The sequence below is a fragment of the Fundulus heteroclitus genome, chromosome 14, assembly GCF_011125445.2.
Source record: "Fundulus heteroclitus isolate FHET01 chromosome 14, MU-UCD_Fhet_4.1, whole genome shotgun sequence".
Classification (NCBI taxonomy): Eukaryota; Metazoa; Chordata; class Actinopteri; order Cyprinodontiformes; family Fundulidae; genus Fundulus; species Fundulus heteroclitus.
In genome coordinates this window covers 4,315,418-4,338,685 of record NC_046374.1, presented here as the reverse complement: position 1 = coordinate 4,338,685, position 23,268 = coordinate 4,315,418, and the positions used below count along the sequence as shown (strand labels likewise).

At 38.9% G+C, this 23,268-nt stretch overlaps 1 protein-coding gene across 1 annotated transcript in view; it reads left to right on the top strand.

The window, feature by feature from the left end:
• The first annotated feature begins 13,268 nt into the window (after positions 1-13,268).
• LOC105916942 (EH domain-binding protein 1-like protein 1) overlaps positions 13,269-23,268 on the top strand; it is a 29,556-nt gene continuing 19,556 nt past the window's right edge. Inside the window, exons 1-3 of the mRNA XM_036146094.1 lie at positions 13,269-13,566; positions 20,369-20,426; positions 23,073-23,168. Of these exons, the coding sequence (XP_036001987.1) occupies positions 13,463-13,566; positions 20,369-20,426; positions 23,073-23,168 (258 nt within the window). The 5' untranslated portion in view covers positions 13,269-13,462. The remainder of the gene's footprint in view (positions 13,567-20,368; positions 20,427-23,072; positions 23,169-23,268) is intronic.

Here is a 23,268-nt window from a genome sequence, read left to right as displayed (position 1 = left end):
TCTGGAGGAGTAACCTGCATGTGTTAAAATGGCTGCTACAAGTGTTGGTAGCATATTGCATAGACAGACCACGCATTGACTGTCGCGGCGCGTAAATTACACCCGCCATCTTGGGGTGGTTGATCTGAGATCAGCACAAGGATACCAGAGGTGAATTCCAGTCTTAGAACTTCGCATCAACTTGGTAAACAAAACACAATCGTGTCATGTTGCTTTATTTTTTATCCTTCACTAATAAAATAAAACAATAAATGGAACGTGGTCTTGTGTTTCTTTTATGTGTTTTTACATTGTTTTGTGTTTTTTTATCACATAAATAATTAGTCTTATCTTTCTAGTTTATATTTTATTTGACTTGTACAAAACAAATGTTAAAAAACAAAGACAAAGTTCACAAAACCTCCTCCAATCTTTAAAATGTAACTTCCTTTACTGTCAAGCCAGAGGCTTGTTTCCTTCTTTCAGTGAAATTAACGGGGTCCTTCAACAATATTAGAGATATAGAAATATAGAGAAGGAGATGGCGAGTGTCCGTGGGGCTGGTTTGAAAATGATGCACATTAGAATGTTATATTACAGTTAACTTCTCTTAAAATATTTAAATACAATGAACAATGTATGGTTATACATGTATATAACGTATGTTTAGGGTTTGGGGGGGGGGGGGGATAACTGAAAATCCATTAAATATTCATCGAGTTTTGCTTTAATAAAAGCGCTGACATTTCACTGCTGCTGGTAAACATTACGCCTAGCAGAGCTGTCGACCGCTTCAAGATGGTGGACCCAATGTCAACGCCCATATGTGATAGCGTCGATACGGGGTTTACTCTTCATAATGTCTATGGCCAATTGTTTATGACTTATTGATACTGAACATGGAAATTGATATAGGTTAGACTAAAGGCTTTGGGAGTCACCATGGGGAGATGTTCGGTTGTGTAGATTAACTCTTCCACTTTCTGCCCTGCTCTCCATAGTTTTATCTCCTCTAGGTAAATCTGTGGTAAATAAGTAAAACATATTCCAGCCATATTTAATGACTTAAATATTTCTGTAGAAGCTAAATTAACGAGAACTGATGGGTTCAGTATGCAGAGTTGTACTGTAATGTGAAAGGACAGGGAAGGATTTTGGACTGAGAACTATGGGAAAGACTTGGATTAAAGGTTTCTTCTTGCCTATAGATTTTGTATTTTGCATGCTATACTGCTGTGGAATTTTAGAATCAAAATTTCATCCATTTCCTCATAAAACGAAATATAAAGAATGAGGGAACTGTTGAGCTTCTTTTTAGCATTATAGGTAGATCCTCAAGAAAAGACCTAGGTGACTGTTGCAGACTGCCTGGGTGATGGAATGGGGACTGTTGCCTGCTAAGACTCTGGCCCTGCCAGTTCATACTTGTTCTTGTTCACAGTTTTCCTGCTGCATAAAGACGTCAGTCTTGTTAGACCACCTCCTTGACTTGCTGAAAGCACTTTGAAGCTGTAGATCTGTGGTTTGATAATGTCACACACTGACTTGCAAATGATTCACAACCCTAAACCTTTTTGCCATGGTACAGCTGGAAATACATTTTTGTGGAATTTTGGTGTAAATTGAAAATGGACTACTTTGTAACTGTGAAGTGAAAGGAAGATTTTTTATAAACTGGGGTGGGGGAGTAAAGTAAAATACCCTAAATCCAAGTGACATTTCTCACAAAGGTTTAGAAATTGCTGTTCACAGAACTATTTAGCAGAAAAAATTGGGCAAAAAAAAGAAATGTGTCTCTACAAGTACCGTAGAGAAACCAGTAGTGGCAAATGCTGCTAAAGGTGGTTCAACAGAGTATTGAGTCACACCGGGTTAATACAGATGCCAGCAACATTTTTTAGGGGCTTTATTTTTTATTTCTTTTTTGTTCACCATGTTTAATTTTCCATCCACTTCACAATTGTTAACAGACACGTGTTGGACTATCACACCCACAGGTTTGTGTTGGTAATGTAACAAAATGAGAAAAAGTTCAGGGGATTGGATACTTTTGCAAAGGACTGTAATCATAAACAAAAGTGAACTTGTTTTTCCTTTAGTTAAATTAGAGTAGCTATAGTTAATGCCATTCTGTTTAAACTCTTCAGTGTGGATACCATAGCATATTTGTTTGATTTGACAACATTAGTTAAAGGATTTAAAAGGTTTAAACATATGAAAGTAAGATTTCCTCGTGACATGTTTTCTTCTGTCAGTATGTTGTAGCAGTGATATGTGTTTTATCTGAGACACACAGCTGACTGGAGGTCATGACAACCTTGTGTCGACCGACCCTCTTCAGAAGCAGCTCAAATATCATAGTGCACTCTCCTGACTCATCCAATCAAAGCTAGTCAAACCAGGAATAAGAGCAGATATGTCACATGACTCAGGGTTTCTACAAGGACTTGGACTGTCGTAAATCTTATTCTTAGGCCTTAAAATGGCCTAAATATTGACATATTTTCATCAATGAGTTTTAAAATGAGCTTAGTTATGTCCATTCATTGCTTCTTCCATCTTGGTTTTGAGAAATGAGCTGTCAGCACTTATTTTATATGTGATTTGTAGTCCTTGATGTGACAGAACTACAAGCCCCAAGATACAGAGAAGCAACAGGTATTGTTGAGAAGAATTGATTACAAGATGTTCAGCTTTTCCCCGCAAGCCAGAATTGTAACTGTGCTGAAACTGACTTCAATGCATGTGTAGGCAATTCAAAACCAAATGTTGTTGTTCCATTATTTCCTACCTGCTCCTTAGGGACTAATGTTGCATTCCATTTGCTTCAGAAAACAAAAATAGGAGCTGGGAATGGGGTTAAACTGAGTAAAAAGCAATCTTACAATGGTGTCTTGTTAAATGAACATGTTTTATCATGGCTTACTGTTGATGATGCGAGGAGCTGCCATGTTGGATCCAACAATAGTTACAGTTACAGTTGATTGTTCTGACTGCAAATGGAATGCAACATTTGTCCCTACTTATCATGAAAGTTAAAAAAATCTTAAAAGGTTAAAACTTTAAATTTATTTATATTTTAAAAGGTCTTAACTTTCATGTTCCCATTTGTAGAAATGAACTGAAATATGGATGTAACTCAGCGGGTGCCCTTTTGGAAATATTTTTTATATCCATAGAATCAAGGCTCCAAAAAGTTTGTTTCTTATTTTTAACTTGATAAGGTTCAGAATGCAGGAACTGTTTTGATGACAAGCTACCAAAAAAATCCTAATTGATTTGAACTCTATAACCTTCCACAGCTCTGTGGAGCTCTTAGGTATTTTGTTTGGGTTTTATTCTGCAGGATGTCAATGTTTAGGTTGAGTCTCTCTAACAAGTTTGGCTGTCTGGCAGCAGCTAAGAAGTTAGTGCTCCAATAAATCCAAAGTTCTAATGGAAAGTTGAAGACAAAACCAAGACCGGGTCACTCTTGGTCATGTTCACCATTTCAGAGCATTTGAATAGCAGTGATGGGATTCACCTGAACCTCCACTGGCTGCTATTCTGGTCCAGGAAACAAAACTATTACTTTCAGCTTTTCAACTACTTACTGGTTGTTTCTCAGTGAATTTCTGCTGGTCAAAACAAAAATCCAAACAGAACAGGAACGTCTGTCTTGTGACCCAACAGAATCACTGAGGAAACCATTACAGAGTATCATTAGAAAATTTAAAAGCATCTTACAGGAAATCGGAATTTCACCGATTAGTATTTGGAAATATTCTCAGTACTACTTCATAAGGTTCACCAGAATCTCCATCTCTCTCCCAGTCTCCAGTCTTCTCCCACACCTGAGCCTTACAATGGGGAGATTAGTGGGACGATTTCTTCATACAACTTTCTCAGTCTTGAAAGTAGTAACCTCAAAAATATCCTACATGATCAGACTATTTAGTTACTGTGTACTTAGGTTTGCTAAAGCAGTATTTTCTGAACAAACATTTGAATTATACAGACATTTTTAAAAGCCATGAATCTGATGGCGGATGGGTGGCAGAGCCTTTGTGGAAGATCAAACAAGGAAATCGACCATAGATTCTTTCCTTAGCTTTAGCAGCAGAACTGGGTTGCAATGCCCAAACTTTAAAAGAAGCCTCATTAAATGCTCAAAGCAAGCCACTGAAAGATGAGAGAAGAGCCAAAAGATTTAGAGTATTTTCTTTACAACATGCCTTGGTTATAGCTGGATTATAAAGCGAAAACAGGACATCAAAAGAAGTGAAAATAATATTCCAACATTCAATAGTTCTAATATATATATTTCCATGCTCTCCCATCATGTTCCCTGCCCACCAAACTAGCAGCATAGCCTATGCAGTCAGGGCATGTTCATTTGTCTCAGCAGGAAAGCGAGAGGCTAGCATTTGCTCATGTATGCCTCTACTGTGTGAAATCTGGTTTTCATTGTTGTTTTTCCACTGCAAACAACATATTCCACCTGTCTGTAGATATGGAGATGCTGTCATTTAAGGGTAGCCAACCTTCTCTGCAATAATGACCATCTCAAATACTTGATCTGTATAGATAAATGGTAAATGACCTGTACTTGTACAGCATTTTATCAAATGCAAGGACCTCAAAGCGGTTCACACTGCATTCAGTCATTCACCTGCTGACAGTGGGGAGCTATGTTGTAGCCACAGCTGCCTTGGGGCACACTGACAGAAGTGTCTGTCCTATTCTATAGTTGGTGAAGGATTTCTTTTTTTCAAAGTTGTAGCCAAATGGCCCCATCCAAGCCAGCCCCGATAACCAACACTAGATTAATATTTGCTTTTAGTTTCCATTTTCCTATTTTGTTTAAATTTTTCCACATTTTATTCCAACTTTTTTTTTACTTCCTTTTATTTTGTTTTTATTTTCCAATGTTTTATACATGTAAAGCACTTTGCATTGACTTGTACTGAAATGTTCTATACAAATAAATTTGCCTTGCCTAGATGGTCATACACTATCCAGCAGAACATAAACGTAACGTGTGCAATTCCAGTATTTTGATTGGACGATCCAAGCATGGGGCCGCAGGATTTGGACCCCACTGCTATCTACTGAGAGCGTGTTGGATAAGCACACTGCAATTTCAGATGTTCATTATTAAAACAAACATTGGTGGGCCGGCCCCAATATCAAGGCACCTCAAGAGGATTTAGCCTACCAAGTTGGTCAGTTTTCTGGCAGACTTAGATAGGATTCTCAGCTGAACCTTCAGAATCCTGCCTGAATCAAAGAAGACATCGATTCATGACACAACTCAACAGCTTATACTCACCTGTGTCTCTCCTCCTAAAGTTCTGAAAAAAAAAAAACATATGGACCAACAATTCTTCACTATTTGTTCTTCAGTGAATTTGTGCTTACACGTCAAAACAGAATCTAATTTCTGACTAAATCAAGACAACGAGCAAAATGAAGACAAGTTTGTACCAAATATAATTTCACTGAGAATAAAAAGAGAAGGACACCTAATTGCAACAAATAAAAAGCTTTTTGTTTTGAGGTGATAGGCTTGACTGGTTTACTGACAGCTGGAATAGTCGCTTCCCTATTCTCTAACCTTAATAATGTTTTAGAATTTGCTTGTGCTTCCTGTCACCCTCTTGGTACCTCTGACAGACAGCTCACAGGTGTCAGGATAAGCCAAGCTATATTTACAAAGGTTATAGATGGAAACGTGAAGTGTGATACCACTGGGATCTGATTACTCTAATCTCAACTGCAGGTTTCTCTAGGGTTTACTCTCCAAAGAGACTCTGCGCTTTGTCATTAGATAACTCAGAAGACAGGTTTGCATGAAATATTCCCACACTACAGCTCACCATAACAGTGCAATATCTTTTTCATCAGCAAAGCACCATATGAAAAATTATTGTGGACAACCAAAAAAAGACAATTGGTTCCCAAGGCAAAATTACAAACCTGTCAGATCATTTCCTTAAGATGACACTCAAAGGTGGCCGTCTTGTCAGGAGCCTCCTTTTTTTAATTTATTTTTTTTACCAGTATATGGCTAGCTGAGTTTCACTGTACTGTATTTGAATGTGTTGAAATAGATTGGACTGAAATGTTTAGATTGCGAGCCCTGTGATGGACTGGCAGGTTGTCCAGGGGTGCACCCTGCCTCCTGACCAATGACCGCTGGGGAAAATAGGATGGATAGATGGATGGATGGATGGATGGATGGATGGATGGATGGATGGATGGATGGATGGATGGACAGATGGGTGAAAAATGACTAGAATTGGGAACTAACTGGATTCTTAATTATTTGATATAAATTTGACTTGTCTTGTAATGTGCCATACGATTAGTATCGTAAATGGATGCTATACAAATAAACTCAGTTAAATTTCCATTTGAGTCAAAATAATTTAAAGGAGCGATGAGCGAAATTCCACCACTAGGTGCCGTTGAGCAGTGTCTGTAGAGCAAAACAAGATGTGTGGCAAACCACACCTGTCTCTACCTCCAAAATTTTGGCACTAGACAATTTAACATTATTTGCCAAAAAAAAAAAAAAATGCCCTGAATGTACACAAGGATCATGATGGGCAGTTCACAAGCCCACTGGGCTGCTTTTAAACAATGCTGACTGTGTTATCAGCTAGTCACCACACAACAGTAATGCCCGGCCTATTGTTGGTCAAACAATTAACAATTAACACACATGCCACAATTGTAGCATTACATCTAATTGAATCAACATAGCAATACAAGCCTATCAAGACTGTAACACCAACAAAAATCAGCATTTGATCTCATGCTGTTACTCAACTGTCTGGATGAGAAAAGCTAGCTTCCAGTCAAATTGGCACTATTTCTGCTCTCAAAATGCTCTCCACCTTGGAAATGCGAAGCCAATGTTAATCCTTGTTTTGTCTCTTTTCTTATCTAACAACGTCTTTGCCAAAGACCATTGTTTTTTGTGGTAATAATAGGTCCTGATCTTCTGAGGGTGAACGCTGTGATAGCATTTTAAGGGGAGGCAGGGGCTAAACCTTCAGTGGCAACTGTTCACATGGATGTATAAACAACAGACTGGAGAACACAGAGAGATATTGTGTGACATCATACCACAGTCCATCTAAAAAGATTAGTTTGTCACTCAACTATTTTTTAAATTCTTTCTATCCAAGATAATGTAATTTAGCTTATTGCTCCTTTAAGTCATGTAATTAAGTTCCCATATGATAGGACAGTTGTCAATTCAATAGTGTTGAAAGATAGTAATAATTGCTGTTCCCATAGGATTTAAGAGAAAAGTAGCAGCCAGGTGCTGCTAATTGAATGCACTTGATTATTGATCATCAGCCCACGTGAACACCTCTATATAACCAAGACTTGTGGTACTTTACTGGTCTGGAGAATTTTGGTGTACATCAATAACAACAAATGTTGCTGGCCATAAATCTGGCTAGGGGTTTAAGGTAGTTCCTGTTGTAATTTAAGATGTGTCTTACAATTATAAAGATATTTCAGTAGATAGAAACATTTCAGACAGCTGTTAATATTCCCAGAAGTTGATGTCCTGAAAAATGAGCTGGTCTTCAGAACATAGTGTGTGCAATGACATCCAAAGAGTTCAGCTTTGGTTTCATCTGCTCAGAATATATTCTCCCAGTATTTCACTGCCTTGTTCAAATCTTCTGGAGCCAATAAGCTTCAAGTGTCAACATATTTTTTTCATCAGCAGTGGAGTCTTGTGCTTAACTTGTTTTCATGGAAAAAGCAAAAGCTACTATTTAGATCTCCCGTAAAGCTCTTTGTGAGGCCTCTTTGGCTCTTGGACAATTCTTGATTATTATTCTGACTCCTCTGCCAGAAAGCTTTTAGGTCACCTGGCCGTGGCTTGTTTATGATCAAATTGTATGGTTTCAACTTGATTTTTGCTCTGAAAGTGCTCATTAGAACACTGAGAAGTTTACAAAGGCAGCTGTAACCCTTACCATTAGTATGCTTTGCAACAGTAGCCATGTTTCCATCCAATATTAAGAGCTATGTCTGTCACTGCTGAGTTCTCCCATTATACTCCAATTTTGCATTAATTGGTATTATATCAACGTTTAACTTTCTGTTTTTTTTTCTCTCTCCATTTTCTGTTTAGCTGTGACAACTTCCTGGGGGCAGATCTGCTGAGCAATTGATGTCAACAGCTTCATCTAATGGATGATCCAGCTGGCCTTGTCTCTCAGAGTCTATCCCTGTTTCTCTCCTAGATATAACTATTGATTTAGCTTTTACTTTAGCTAACTCTATGTGCCCTCTTTCATCCTCTTGACCTGAAAACTGGGCCAGAGACTCTTTAACTGTGTTTCTCTTCTAGACAAAGCCATCCATGGAGCTAGTCTGCATTACCCTCTCTAACATAGAAGATACTCCTGGATCAGCTTTATCTTCTCATATCCCCAGTGGATCGTGGCAGATGATCGTTCACAATGAGACTGGTTCTGGTCCTGCTGCAAGTTTCTTCCTTTTAAAGGGGAGTTTTTTTTCTCTCCACTGTCGTTACATGCATGCACAGGATGAGGGATTGCTGCAAGTCAAAAACTCAATGCCAGTGATCGTCCACTGTGGCTCCATGCTCATCTAGGAGGAGTGAATGCTGCAAGTCAATGACTTGATGCAACCTGCTTGGTTTCTTTAGATTGAAAACTTTTAACTAATCTGTCTGGATGATGTGATTGGCTTTGTAAAGTGCCTTGAGATGACGTGTTGTAAATTGTCGTGATAAAAACATTGAATTGATTTGCCCATAATGTAATTTGTGGAGACATTTTTGTTTATTTCTTTGTGTGTATTACTAGGGCAGTTACCAACTCATGTTGTGAAATTCATGTAAAAAGAAATATTAGTTATATATTTACTCAGAATTATGTTGAGGAAAAACATAAGCTCATAACTTCTCACCGGGGACATCCCTGTCTCACTGGTCCTCTTTGTTTCTTGCTTGCATGCTTTTCATTAGTCTAGTTGCAGCTGTTTCTGAGTGAGCCAACAGGAAAAATATTTGGAAAAGAGGAGAAAGGAGGGACCTTGGCAGGGAATGTGGTCCCTGAGTCACAACCTCAGATAATAGGGAAAAGGCTGCTTACTGGGAGAACATGCACCGGGACCAGACAGTATGACTTAACATTGACTATAGTTTCACGAGTGTTCCAGAATTATAAATACTACAATGAAAACTGATTACCAACAAAGTATATTGTCCTTGACTTACAATACAATTTACCTAGGAATAACATGTGGTTTAGGAACAATACAGTTTTTATCCAGAATATCTGAATAGAGCTTGAGCTGATGTAGTTCATTACTCTTAGACTTGGAGTAATTCATCTTAACTTTTGATTACAAAAGATTTGCATGCAGAGGAAACATTTAACATCGTGTTTTCAGAGAGCTTATTCATTCACCAAACTAAACCTATGTTTCCTTGATGTATGATTTCTAAGATGATCCATTTATGTCATGCTATATAGTGGACAAGGACTCAAGGACAGACAGGAAAAACTCAGTATCATATTCGCAAAAAATGATTTACAAGTACATTAGAATTTCTTTTTAATATTGCGTAAAAGTGCAATATTTTGCCAGTCATCTCCAAAAGTGAAATACATAGATTTTATAGAATTATCACACATTGAGTTTTAGGTTCCAAATCTTAGTTTCTTGTAATTTTGATAACAAGAAAGTTGTCGAATTTTGATTTATGAAAACCCAAAATTATGTGTCCCAGGAAAGTAGACTCATGATGTCTAATCAACTCAGAACACCTGCAAAGGTTTCCTGAGCCTTTAAACGGTCTCTCACTCTGGATCTGTAGGTGACACAATTATGGGGATAACCGCTGACTGGACAGATGTCCAGAAGACCCTTCACAAGGAACAGAAGCCACAGAAGGTCATTACTGGAGAAGCTGTTTTTTCACAGAACTCTGTGTCCCAGCATGTTTACAGAACATTGAGCTGAAGGAAGAAGTGGGGTAGGAAAAGGTGCACCAGCAACAGTGTGAACTGCAGCCTTGAGAGGCTTGTCAAAATCCATCAACAATTTAGAATATCTTGACAAGGACTGGACTAAGGCTGGAGTCGGTGCCTCAAGAGCTATTACGCACAGATGAATCGTACACATAGGCAACAATACTCTTAAGAGCCTGGGCTAATAAGAAAAAGGAACTGGACTGTTACTCAGTGGTCCAAAGTCCTCTTTCCAAGTGAAAGTAAATTCTGCATTTCAATTAGAAATCAAGGTCTCAGAGTCTGAAGGAGAAATGGAGAGGCCCAGAATCCACGTTGCTTGAAGTCCAGAGTGAAGTTTCCACAGTCAGTGATGGTTTGGGGTACCATGTCATCTGCTGGTTCTGGTCCACTATGTTTTCTGAAATCAATGTCAATGCAGCCATCTACCAGGACATTCTACAGCACTTCATTCTTCCCTCTGCTGACAAGCTGTAAAGAGATGCTGATTTCATACAGGCTGATCGCCTCTGTTATGGTGCATTGAGACAGTAATTCATGCAAGAGGAAGCCCAACCATGTATGGAGTGCAAAGAAAGAGATATACTATTCAGAAGCTTGACATTTATGTTTAAAACATAAATTTTTTATTGGTCTAATTAATATGATATTCTAATTTTCTGAGACATTGACTTTTGGGTTTACTTTATCTGTAAACCATAATGATCATCCATCCATCCATTTTCTGACCCGCATAATCCCTCATGGGGTCGCGGAGGTTGCTGGTGCCTATCTCCAGTGTTCACTGGGCGAGAGGCGGGGTACACCCTGGACAGGTCGCCAGTCTGTTGCAGGGCCCATAATGATCAAAAGTACAAAAAATATGTAATGAATCTCTAGAAAATTATTGTTTCACTTTCTGAAAAGACTGTCAAAAAAATTGCACTTCTACGCAACATTCTAATGTTTTTGAGATCTACCTGTATTTCAAAACTTACAGAACTGACGACAGCAACCAGAGAGTGTCTGACAGGAACAAACAAAAGCACAGCTGACATGAGGGCACACAATCTGGCATGAGAGCAAACAGATAACAGAAGGAACTGACTAGGAAAAAAGAAAACTGACAGGCTTTTAACTGCCAGGGAGGTGATTGAATGACCTGAGAACCAGGTAAGCCTAATCAGCAGAATTCAGGGAGGCTCAAAGATAATTACTAATAAACACAGAAATAAATGCAGCAGGACTGAACAGGCCATAAAATAATCAAACTAAACCAAAAGTTAAACACTAAAGTGAAAATCAAAACTAATACACAATTTAGTACACTTACAATGTGGAAATAAATCACACACAAACTTAACCAATGTGCACAATGATTTACATCATTCAGCTGTATTCAACGGTCCCAGAGTTTGTTAATAGATTTAGAGGTCCAAATACTGTTTCATCATTTTTATTCAGTTTACCACACTAGTTTAAAAGATTGCTGTTCATGATGGCTTTTTATAATATGTTTCAGTATATCTGAATTTTAAAATGGGGCTATTGACGTGTGGTTCATCAACTGATCAAACTGCCTTTGTCCCTGTGGAGCAGCAGATAAAACCTGGATCAAGTAATTTTCCAACTTGTTTTCCTATAGGATTTAAAAAAGATGGAGCAAAAAAAAAAAAAAATCCCTGTTAAAAAGTACAATGAAAATGGTAAAAACTTTTTACTAAAAAGTTTCATCAGTCAGTGCAACATTTCTCTCAGTATTATTAACTCTGTAAACCTACACATAAATCTAGGATTATTACTCAAAACTAATCATAAATTCATTGTCAAAAGATCTTTCATCATTGCTTATCTCTTGTTTATGCTCTCAGGAGCTGCATTATGTTCCCAGCTGCTCAAGATGACACAGCGAGATAAAAATAAGCACAGTGTCGAACTGAAAAAGTCCCCGAAGCTGACTGGGGACTCATAATGGGGAAATGCTCTCAGATTGGCTCAGAGTTAATTTCTGTTTTTGTTCTCACTGACTTATAATAACTCTCAACAGAGCATCATGGAAACTTACAAAACTGTGTTTGGCTCCTTTAAAGATTATTTATGTGAGGCCCTGTTATTATTTTTGTTATACTCTTATAACAAACAAGAGGAATTAAACCAGCATATTTTAATTTAAAAACAATCTAACAAATTACATTCTGTGTAATATCTGTGTTTTCATCACATAATGGATACTCCAGCACAAGAGGAAGTTACAATTGGGCTTGTAAAGCTCATGATAGCAAAGTCATGACACTGACAGTTACATGGGAGGACAGGAAGTGTGGGCGCTCAGAGTCACATGACGGTCAAATAATAATAATAATAATAATAATAATAATAATAATAATAATAATAATAATAATAATAATAATAATAATAATAGTACACTTAGAGATGATCAGGGTGCTTCACTACTGGTCAAATATATTACTCATAGTTGAGTTTACCTTTCAAATCATTTTCCAAAAGACCCAAACAATCAAAAGAGAATAAACCAGAGAAACATCTGCTGTTCATCTTTTTTCTACCTCTAGGATTTCAGTGAGTTTCTGTTTGTTTCTACAAAGCAGGTTTGGCTCTAAGGTTTACCCTTTCATTGTGCGTGCTGGTGCACTCACGCACTCCTGCTTCCTGTGTTGAGTAAACTGTGACTGGACTGGTGGCAAAGCATTCCTCAGGATGAGACCATCCCAGTTCTCCCTGGACATTCTGAAGCCTTTACTGTAACAGAACATCTCATTTGAACGTTTTCAGTGCCCAAGAAAACTGTTCTTCCAGCTGATAAAGCCTGAGCAGCAGTGTTCAGTGTGTGAGTAGTGGCTGTCATGCTGTTCTGCTGGGATCCACGTCTAACTGGAAATGATCGTCTCAGGAAACACTGACAAATCAGTCCGCTGATTGATCTGAGCCCCATCTATGGCAGCCCCATCTTTGCTTTTGGCTATCCTATAGTAGCTACACTCAACAGGTCGGTTGGTACCAGAACAAAACTAAATTGAGATGGATGTGTGGATATAAAGTTACAGAGTCAGTAAAGTTGAAATAATATACCTCTATCTGTCTGCACTATAATCAACACACTATTTAGGTCGAACAGAAAAAAACTAAATTCAAAACGTTCGGCTAAAGCCCAAAGTTGCCGAGTCATTGTCTCTCTTTAGGCTAACTCTCCAGCCCGTTGCCTCACACCTAGCCCGATGTCAGCTCCCCTCTGACGTTAAAACACTTCCGCGATAACTTTATTTTGAAAGTCCTGAAGGCTCGCGCTCCAATTTGTCGGCGCTAGCTTGACGTCGGTCTCCAGACTGGTCTGAGGCGCGTGCTGGTTTTGCGGACCCCGGTGGGTCTCTGGGTCGCTGTCACTGGTCCCCGCAGTGAGGCAGCGGGGTCTGCGCCCTCCGCGCTGGAATGCTGCTCTGAATCGTTTCTTTGCGGGAACTATCGAAACCATCATGACTTCAGTCTGGAAGAGGCTCCAGCGGGTCGGGAAGAAGGCGTCAAAGTTCCAGTTTGTTGCCTCCTTTCAAGAACTCGTGGTAGAATGCACAGAGAAATGGTGAGTGTATTAATGTTGTTTATTAGGCAGGGAGTGCGTAGAGCAGGTCAGCCGTGCCTCGGTGTTTGGTTCGGTCCAACACACATTAATGAGACTGACAGACGTTAGCAGTTCGGGATGCAGGGACTCCACCCGAAGCAGTCTCTGGTAAATGTAGTTATCAGAGTAGACAGCGGCCCCAGGTAGCCTTTAAAGTAAATAATACATCACAGTAAATACAGGGGAGCGATTCTCCTCACGGCTCAGCTCTTCAATTAGAGACGGAAGTTGGCGCTTCTAAATAATAATATATCATACAGCTTATAACGAAATGTTTTCGGGCAAGAAGACAACTGTTGCAGTTATTGCCATAATGTCATAAATGTCTATTTCCTTCCACGTCTCTGATCAGGAGGCATTTCTGTCTGGACTGAAAGAACGTGTCTTTGGGTCTGAGTGTCTTCCCAGTGACTCGTTCGTTCGGAGTGCTGCTCAGATGATGTCAACATGTTGACAACTGTGTTATTCTGTTCTGCGTAGCCATTACTTCCGCGTTTGCTGTTAGAATACAAACTTAAAACAACATCAGCTGTTGTTTCCATGGGGTGTGGAAACCACACACCTAGGGAGCCCTATCATATTTCAGAAGGTTCCCACTGGTGACCCAGTGGCTCTCTGCAAGACAAGCTGGTGTCAGCTTTACAAATACACATCTCCTGGTTCTGTGAGGTTATTTATGGTTTAATATTTATGCACTGCTGCATCCATCCATCCATCCATCCATCCATCCATCCATCCATCCATCCATCCATCCATCCATCCATCCATCCATCCATCCATCCATCCATCCATCCATCCATCCATCCATCCATCCATCCATCCATCCATCTGGGGAGTGTTAGGGTCCACCATGAACAGACTCATCACATGACTCCCTTCTTTCTATGGTATCTACACTTTAACTTTTTAATGTAGACGTAATAGAATGGAACTTCACTAATAATTATTAGACATCTTATACAGCTTTTTTGAACTTCATAATGATTCCTTAAAGTACTTTATTGCGTGTTCTTAATTAGCAATTCATACAATTGTTACAATGATTATGAATATATATTTCTACTTTTATCTAAAGTCACAGGAAAATGAAGATTAGTTAGTTTGGAAAAATATCCATAACAGTCCACATAATAAAATAAATAAATTAATTAAAGATTGTTCTGAGTATTTCACTCAGCAATCTCTCAAGTTAACTGAGAATAGAATACTTTGTACTAAGATCATCGACAAGAAGTGCATTATTATTAAGTGTAAATCTTTAAAGTGGGACATCCGTTTGTATTCAGTCCCTATTACTACTTTGTAGAGCAATCATTCACTGCAATTATGTTTGAGGTAAAAGTCTAGCACACGTGTCAAACTCAAAGGCCCCGCGGGCCAAATGCGTCCTGTCAAGGCAATTTATCCGGCTCTTAAGAGCCAAAAAAGGCAAATCATGTTCTGAAGCAGAGGCTTTTAAATTTTATAAAGTGGCTAAAACTGTGCCTCCTGTAGCGGATGTTGAGTTTTTTTTAACTATAGTAACAGCGTCCTGCCACTAGATGTCAGTTTTCCCACAACACATTAAAACAACCCAGAAATGTCCAAAAAGAGAAAAAGTGATGCAGAATGATGAGTTTAATGTGTAACTCACTATATGTTACACATAACAATATGAAGTTTTTTTTAAGATAAACTGGGCCTGAGGGTGCTACTTTTATGTTACAGTGCATTACAGTGCAATATTTCTATTTGAACTGAAATAAAATTATGAAATCAAATCTATACATGTGCAACACATAGACATAATATAAGAGTAGACCACGTATTGACTGTCGCTGCGCAGGAATTACGGCCACCATCTTGGGGCGGTCGACCTGCTGCCCTATCCTGTTGATTCAAGCTGAACACACTAATGATGCCTCAGCACTATGTGGCTTATTTTTGTTTAAATCGAGGGACTTTCACCAGAAAGATGAAAAGATATTGTTTATATTTTTGATTAGAATGTGATTTTTCTAATATTAGGTAGAGAGATACAGGTCTACACATCCAAGTCTTTTGACTTAGTCTCTCCAGAACTGCATCTGCTCCGTGAAGGCATCAGAGCTTTGTTAGACATTAGTGAATAAACAGCATATATATATATATATATATATATATATATATATATATATATATATATATATATATATATATATATATATATATATATATATATATATATATATATAAATACACAGTGAACCCTCGCTATATCGCGGTTCATCTTTCAAGGTGTCGCTGCTTCACGGTATTGCATTGATGAGCCGTTCATTCCAGTTCTCAAACATAATCGATGGTGGCATGTCTGTTTATAGGAATCTTTTTCCCCAGAAGAAAAAAGAGTGACAACAACTAACGATAAATATTTTTCTTCTTCCGAACCAGTGTTGCCAGTGGTTTAGATATTAATGGCTGTGTCGAGTTATTTTGAGGGGACAGCAAATCTGCAGTTATATAAGCTATAAACTGACTACATTTGTCATGTCTTCAATGTCGTTCCATAAGAAGGTATAATAAAGTACTGTATTTACAGAAATGTGAGGGATGTACTTTTTGTGTGATACTGTAGACATTTCGCAAGGTAATCATTATTACTACATTTTATTTAGATGTCTATGACAAAATTTCAATAAAGAAGATACACTAAAGTTTGCAGAAAAGCTCTAGGGCAGGGTTCCCAAGTCCAGTTTCTCGAGAGCTACTATTATGCAGATTTCGGATTTATTCCCACTGCTACAAACCAGAACCAAATAAATAGATCATTACCAGGCCCCTGCAGGAGCAGGGATGCATCTAAGTCAATTCAAGTCAAGTTTATTTGTATAGCACATATCAGCAGCAAGGTGGTTTAAAGTGCTTTACATCATGAAAACATAAAAACATCATAAACACATCGAAGCCTTAGCTGCATCCACATAAGGATAAATACGGTAAACTTTCAGAAACGATTAAGAAAAAAATGTGTCCACACAAGAGGGCCCAACACCTCTGAAAACGGTGCAGTAGGTGTGCCGGTGGCGCTGTGACTGCCACAGAAACATGCAAAATATACAGATGGTGGGGATCAGAGACAAACATCTACAAATGATCCGTGTGATCTTATGTGGGTTGGCAGTGGACATACTGTGTAGAGCAGGCTTGTTAGAAAAGAAGAGTGAGGAAGCTGCTAACAGCCATAACAAAGCCGATATTTGCCTAAGCATGAATGCAACACTGGACAGCGCCATCTTTGTTGTTATTTGTAAGAATGAGGCACATGCAGGTTAGAGAGAGGCGGGGCTACGTCGTCATGTCAGAAAAGATACGGCTCACATGTTGTTCTGGCCAACTCCCTGTTAATCCCTCCTCCCTGTGTATCAGCGGGAAAGACCAGGTGGATCTGATCTCCGAAACAATAGGAGTGCACCTGATGCAGGTAAAGCGACAGGCGGGGCACTGTTGTTTATTGAAGAAGTGGCACAAGCAGAGCAAGGTGCCACTCTACAAACAGAGTGATTATGGAAAAAACAAAGTCCACAATAATACTGTGAAGGACAGTAGTAAGCGCCTTACTGCTTTTGATTGTTTGGCTAAATTTACCTGGGTTTCATGGTTTGCAAATACTAAAATTATATTTTGATTTGACCCAATCCGTTCTTGGTTGTCCTTAATATTAATGTAATTGCTCTTCAGTTTTTCTGGACTTCCTCAGAGATAAACCTTCTCATTTCTCCTGAAAAGCAGTGTGTTCACTCAAAATGCTGCTCGAGTCAACTCAGTTTCACCCTGTTCTTCAGCAGGGCCGAAGAAATCCGGGTGGGCCCTGAAAAATAACTGCTCCTGAAACACTCACAAGCAGGCGAAGCCAAGTGGTGAGCGGCCAAACCGAGCTGGTGAAACTGGGGCTTTAGTCACCGTAGTTTGTAATGACCAAAGGATGGAGCAGGCTAATATTTGTGGCTTCCTGAGTTCATCTTCACATGAAGTCCAAGAATTTCTATGACCTTTTTTTACTTATTTGTGTGTTATTTGCAAATACAATATTTTCAGTCCTAAAAGCATATAAAGATTCATTAGAAGTCCACAATGAAACTGTCTCAAAACAGCTGAAAAGAAATATTAAAAATTTTAATAATCATACTGTGGAAGCAAATTGTTTGAACTATTTTTATGGTAAAGAATGTGTAGTTAACAGAAATATCACTTAATTAGCCTAAATGAAGCAAAATTCCATTTATGAACTCAATAGTCTATACAGTGAGGCCCAGAAATATTTGGACAATGACACAATTTTTGTTATTTTAGCTGTTTATGAAAACATATTCAGGATACAATTATATAATTAATATATGCTTAAAGTGCAGAGTCTCATCTGTAATTTGAGAGTATTTGCATCCAAGTTGGAGCAAGGGTTTAGGAATTACAGCTCTTTAATACAGAGTCGCCTCTTTTTCAAGGGACCAAAATTAATTAGACAATTGACTCAGAAGGCTGCAAAATAAATAACAAGGCTGCATGGACTCTTCCCTCATTAACCTGTCATCAATTAAGCAGTTAAAAGATCTAAAGTTGATTCTGGGTGTGGCTTTTGCATTTAGAAGCTGTTGCTGTGAACACACAATATGCAGTCAAAGGAGCTCTCAATGGAGGTAACACAGACCATCCAGAGGCAGAAAAAAAAGAAGAAATCCATCAGAGAGATAGCAGAAATGTTAGGAGTGGTCAAATCAACAGTTTGGTACATGCTGAGAAAAAAAGAATGCAGTAGTGAGCTTGGGAACTCAAAGAGGCCTGGACGTCCATGGAAGACAACAGTAGTGGATGATCACAGAAATCTTTCCATGGTGAAGAAAAACCCTGTTACAACATCCACTCAAGTGAAGAATACTCTCCAGGAAGTATGTGTATCAGTATCTAAGTCTACCATAAAGAGAAGACTTCATGAGAGTAAATACAAAGGATTCACCACAAGGTGCAAACCATTAATCACCCTCAAAAATGGAAAGGCCAGAATTGACTTTGCCAAAAAAAAAAAAACACCTGAAGAAGCCAGCCCAGTTCTGGAACAGCATTCTTCGGACAGATGAAATTAAGATCAACCTGTACCAGAATGATGGGAAGAAGAAAGTTTGAAGAAGAATTAGAACAGCTCACGATCCAAAGTACACCACATCTTCTGTAAAACATGGTGGAGGCAGTATGATGGCACTGGGTCACTTGTGTTTAATGATGATGTGACGAAATATAGAAGCAGCCGGATGGATTCTGTAGTGTATAGAGATATATTTTCTGCTCATATTCAGCCAAATGCAGCAAAGTTGATTGGATGGCGCTTCATAGTACAGATGGATAATGAAAGCATACTGCAAAAGCAACCCAAGAGTTTTTTAAAGCAAAGAAGTGGACTATTCTGCAATGGCAACGTCAATGACCAGACCTCAACCAAACTGAGAATGCATTTCATTTGCTCAAGACAAAACTAAAGGCAGAAAGATCCACAAACAAGCACCAACTGAAGACGGTGGCAGTAAAGGCCTGGCAAAGGAGGAAAACCCAGCGTTTGGTGATGTCCATGGGTTTCAGACTTCAAGCAGTCATTACCTGTGAAGGATTCTCAACAAAATATTGAAAAGTAACATTTACTTAGGGTTATGTTTATGTTTGTCCAATTACTTTTGAGCCCCTGAAATGAGGAGCACTTGTATAAAAATAGCTACAATTACTACACGTTTAACCATATACAGTAGTTTTGTTCAAACCTCTTGAATTAAACCTTAAAGTCTGCACTTCAATTATACTGTAGTTGTTTCATTTCAAATCTAACATGGTGGCATGCAGAGCCTAAATGATGCAGATTGTGTCACTGTCCAAATAATTCTGGGCCTAACTATATATTGTGCAAATATTTTCATCATATGGCACACATAATCCTGGAGCACCATAAAGCCGGGAATACACTGTACGAAATTTTGAATCATTGCGTTCAGATACAGCTCAAACTGTATGACAAAACCGCAGGGTTCAAAAGTTCACAGCTCACAATATCTGTTTTTACACTGTACGGCCCAATGCTCTGATGGGATCTCACTGCTCACACTGTACGTCCAAAAACTACACATCAGACTCAGCCCCGTAGAGAGACTCGTCTATCCGGAAGCCAAATGTAAACAGTAGAAGAAGAAAAAGATGGAAGTGTCAATGCTCACTGTTAAATATGAGCCTCACTAGAACAAAATGCGCTGCCTTGGCAATTGTATGAATTGCTGCTCCGTAGTTTGACTCCATGTCACACGTACCGCTGCCATGCTTCTCTCCACTCCTATGTTTTCGCCTGAGAAGAAGAAGAAGAAGAATTCCATTGTTTGCACATGCGGAGTGTGCGAGGTTGGGAGAAATCGTCTCGCAGATGCTCGTAACTCTGATTCAATAGCAGGATGTGCTCACGATTACTCACCAGGGCCGACTGAATTTCAAACATGTTTGATTTTCATCCAACCGTACGATTCTTGATCGGGAGCTGGTCATGAGAGGCTAATCTCCCCTGGTTACCCCCTGTATACTATACGACGCAGTACGCACGATCAAGCTGAAACTCGGCCCGATCCAAAAAATTCTCGCACGGCCCCAAAAGGGCAAAAACTTGTACAGTGTATGCCCAGTTTAATAATGCAGCAGTGTAATGTACTTAGGATGAGGTTAATCTTAGGTTTATGTGTTTATATTTTTTAAAAATACATTTGCACTGTTTATTGTCACTTAGGCAACCAGACAAACTGAGGGTGATGTGGATCAGAAGAAGCAGACGGCACAGCACAAAGGTAACAGTGACAAAAGTGAATGAAACTGAACATGCACTGTAGTGTGCCACCACTACCACCGATGCTTTTGTTTTGTTTTAACATTTGTCTACCCTACTCCTAACCTCTCTTGATGCATGTGGTATGCCTGCTGGATAACAGGTCATTTCACGATGTTGGGAAACCAGCTGTTTGTAATGACTTGTTGGAAGTCTGAACCTAGTTAAAGAAAACAAGTGCAATTTCTTTTATTGTTCCACTTCCACACTTAGCAGTATTGCCTTCTCTGTATTTTGTACATTTAGACACTGCAGTTGTTTAGTACAACAGTACGCATGTGTCTAATATTTCATACATATACAAAATATCCATCCCTCCACCTGTCCAATATCGATGCCCAGTAAGGTTAAAGACGCTGGATGGATGGATGGATGGATTGATTGATTATATTGTATATACTTGGTAATCCTCGCAAGGTTCCTGGGGGGCTGTTGCTTGTCTCCGATACTCTATTGGGGGAGAGGCGGTATACTCCCTTGACAGGTCGGCTGTCTGTCACAAAGCAATCCACATATACAGGACATAGAACTATGCACGCATGCCCTCATACCACTAGCAGTCTAGAGTAACTAGTTACACTAAAAGATGAAATTCAATCACAGTTCTCTTATTTGGAGAGTATTGACAATGTTGTATCATATCATATGTAGGAGTAGGGATGGGTATCGTTAATGATTTAGCGATACTACTACTCTTAATGATGCTCCTTATCGATCCAGTGTTTTTTCTGTACCGTTATCAATACTTTTTTAATCAAACAAAAGGATAAAAAAATATCACTGACTGGTTTATTTTGTAAACATTTCGAACAAAAGCAAACAAAATTAAAGTACAAAATAAACATGTTTTATAGAAATAGAGCAATAAAACATCCCACTCTGTAATCTATTGGAAGCTTTGCTCACATGTGACTCATTTTCAATGGGAAACAGACTTCAAGCTGAGTTTGCTGCAGCACCACAACGACGCTGACTGACTGACCGCCTGCCAGAGCTTCCAAAGCAGGAGGGACTCACAGCTGATTAGTTTGCTGAAGAGAGGAAGATTCAGAGCGATCAATGCTTTTACTTGTTGCCAAAGTCTCAAACAACACGGAATAAATAGCTCAAACCATTGCTTGTCACTTTTGAATAAAAGTGTCACTAGAGGTGTCTGAATTGTGCCTAAATTGGCAGTAGTGTGTGTTGATGAAAGTAAGCGAGCCGAACATGTGAGAGCAGAACGTTAGCCCTTCCCACCGGTCCCCTCAAGAGTCTGAGATTCTTAAGATGGAGAAGATCGGCAAAACAATGTTGTTTCGGTGTCCCTAAAAAAGTAGTGCGACCTTAAAAATACAGTTAAGAGAAGTGACAAGGCTGAAGCTTGTCACCCGGCAAGGACCGTTCGACATGGCCCCGGGGCCGTTTTGATACCGGTTTTCGGTACCCACCCCTATGTTGGAGATCAAGCGGCAATTGGGAGAGGTGACATGCCTGTCCCATAAAGTCTTTGATGGCAAAGCAGACGGAGGACTTGGCAAACAAAAATCTGTGTTACTGCTTGATCAGTAATGTTTTGCCCTATTGTACGTTCAGTCATCAAGGTAAACAACTGTTGTACTGGTTTCTTGATGGTGGTTGTCTCCACTTCTTTCATTACTTCATTTGGTTTTAAGTCAGACATCTACCACAGCATCAGGATATCTCACAGCAGACCCACAGTTTTATCTATATGGAGAATGTTAGCTACCACCCTGCAAGGTTACCCAACTGGATTCAGAGATGTTGCCTTGAAAACGCTAAAAAAGTCTAAACACTGGAGTCTTTTACTTGCCGTTTAACCCGCTTCTTCTGTACTTGTAGCTGTAAAAAAAAATCTACCCTTTTATCCAAATGACCAACATTAGTGAGAGAAAACCGGGATGTAGTTGATTCTTTGAGGTCAGCTCAAAGCTGTGTCAGGCTAACAGCTCTGCTACCCATTATCTAAACACATTGCATTCAGTGTTCACACGCTCAGCCAGCTCCACCAGCCGGGCTGTTCCTACTGCTGTTGGCCACTCAGCCCCTTCTACACAACAAACTGTGTACCATGACTGTCCCCCATATATAATCAAAGCCCATTCATTTATTTAGCAAAAAAAATATATATATACATTGTTGTGCAAAGTCATAGATAAACATAATTTTCTGTGAGCAATAAAGCTACAGTGAATCAGAAACCTTTAATCCTGTAACGATCACTTTAAATTTTTTTACTCACTTTCAATTAATTTTTCCAACTTTGAACTTAAGAATTCCTACCTTCAAGTCCAAATGTAACACTCTATCAGACCTAGTTAAAATGTATATAGTATCACTATGCACATACAATATAGGAGTTGTTTATCTATTAGACTTTTTACTTTTTGTACTTACAAATGGCATTATACAATATTATACAATATATTACTGGACAAACTATGGAACTATTAAAAAAAGTCCATATTGAAAGACCAGTTCAGCTGTTATAAGGTGGTGGTGTAATTTCTAAGTATGTTCTTTGTATAAAACATTCTCTGCTCAGGAAAAATATGGTCCATGAGTGGGTATTGGAACTGAATTGTGTTTCTTTTCTGTTTTATGCTAGCTCCACAGCTGGCAGCCAGGTATTAAGAACCCGTACAGAGGCATGGTCATATGGCAGGTTCCAGAGAGTTTACACATAACCGTCACTCTCTTTAAGGTATGTTGAAAGTGTTCAAGTGTTTGAATTTTGGTATAGGAATTATGTAGCATTTTCAGTTATTTTTCTAAATGGAAAATTAGCATACTTTGTTGACCAA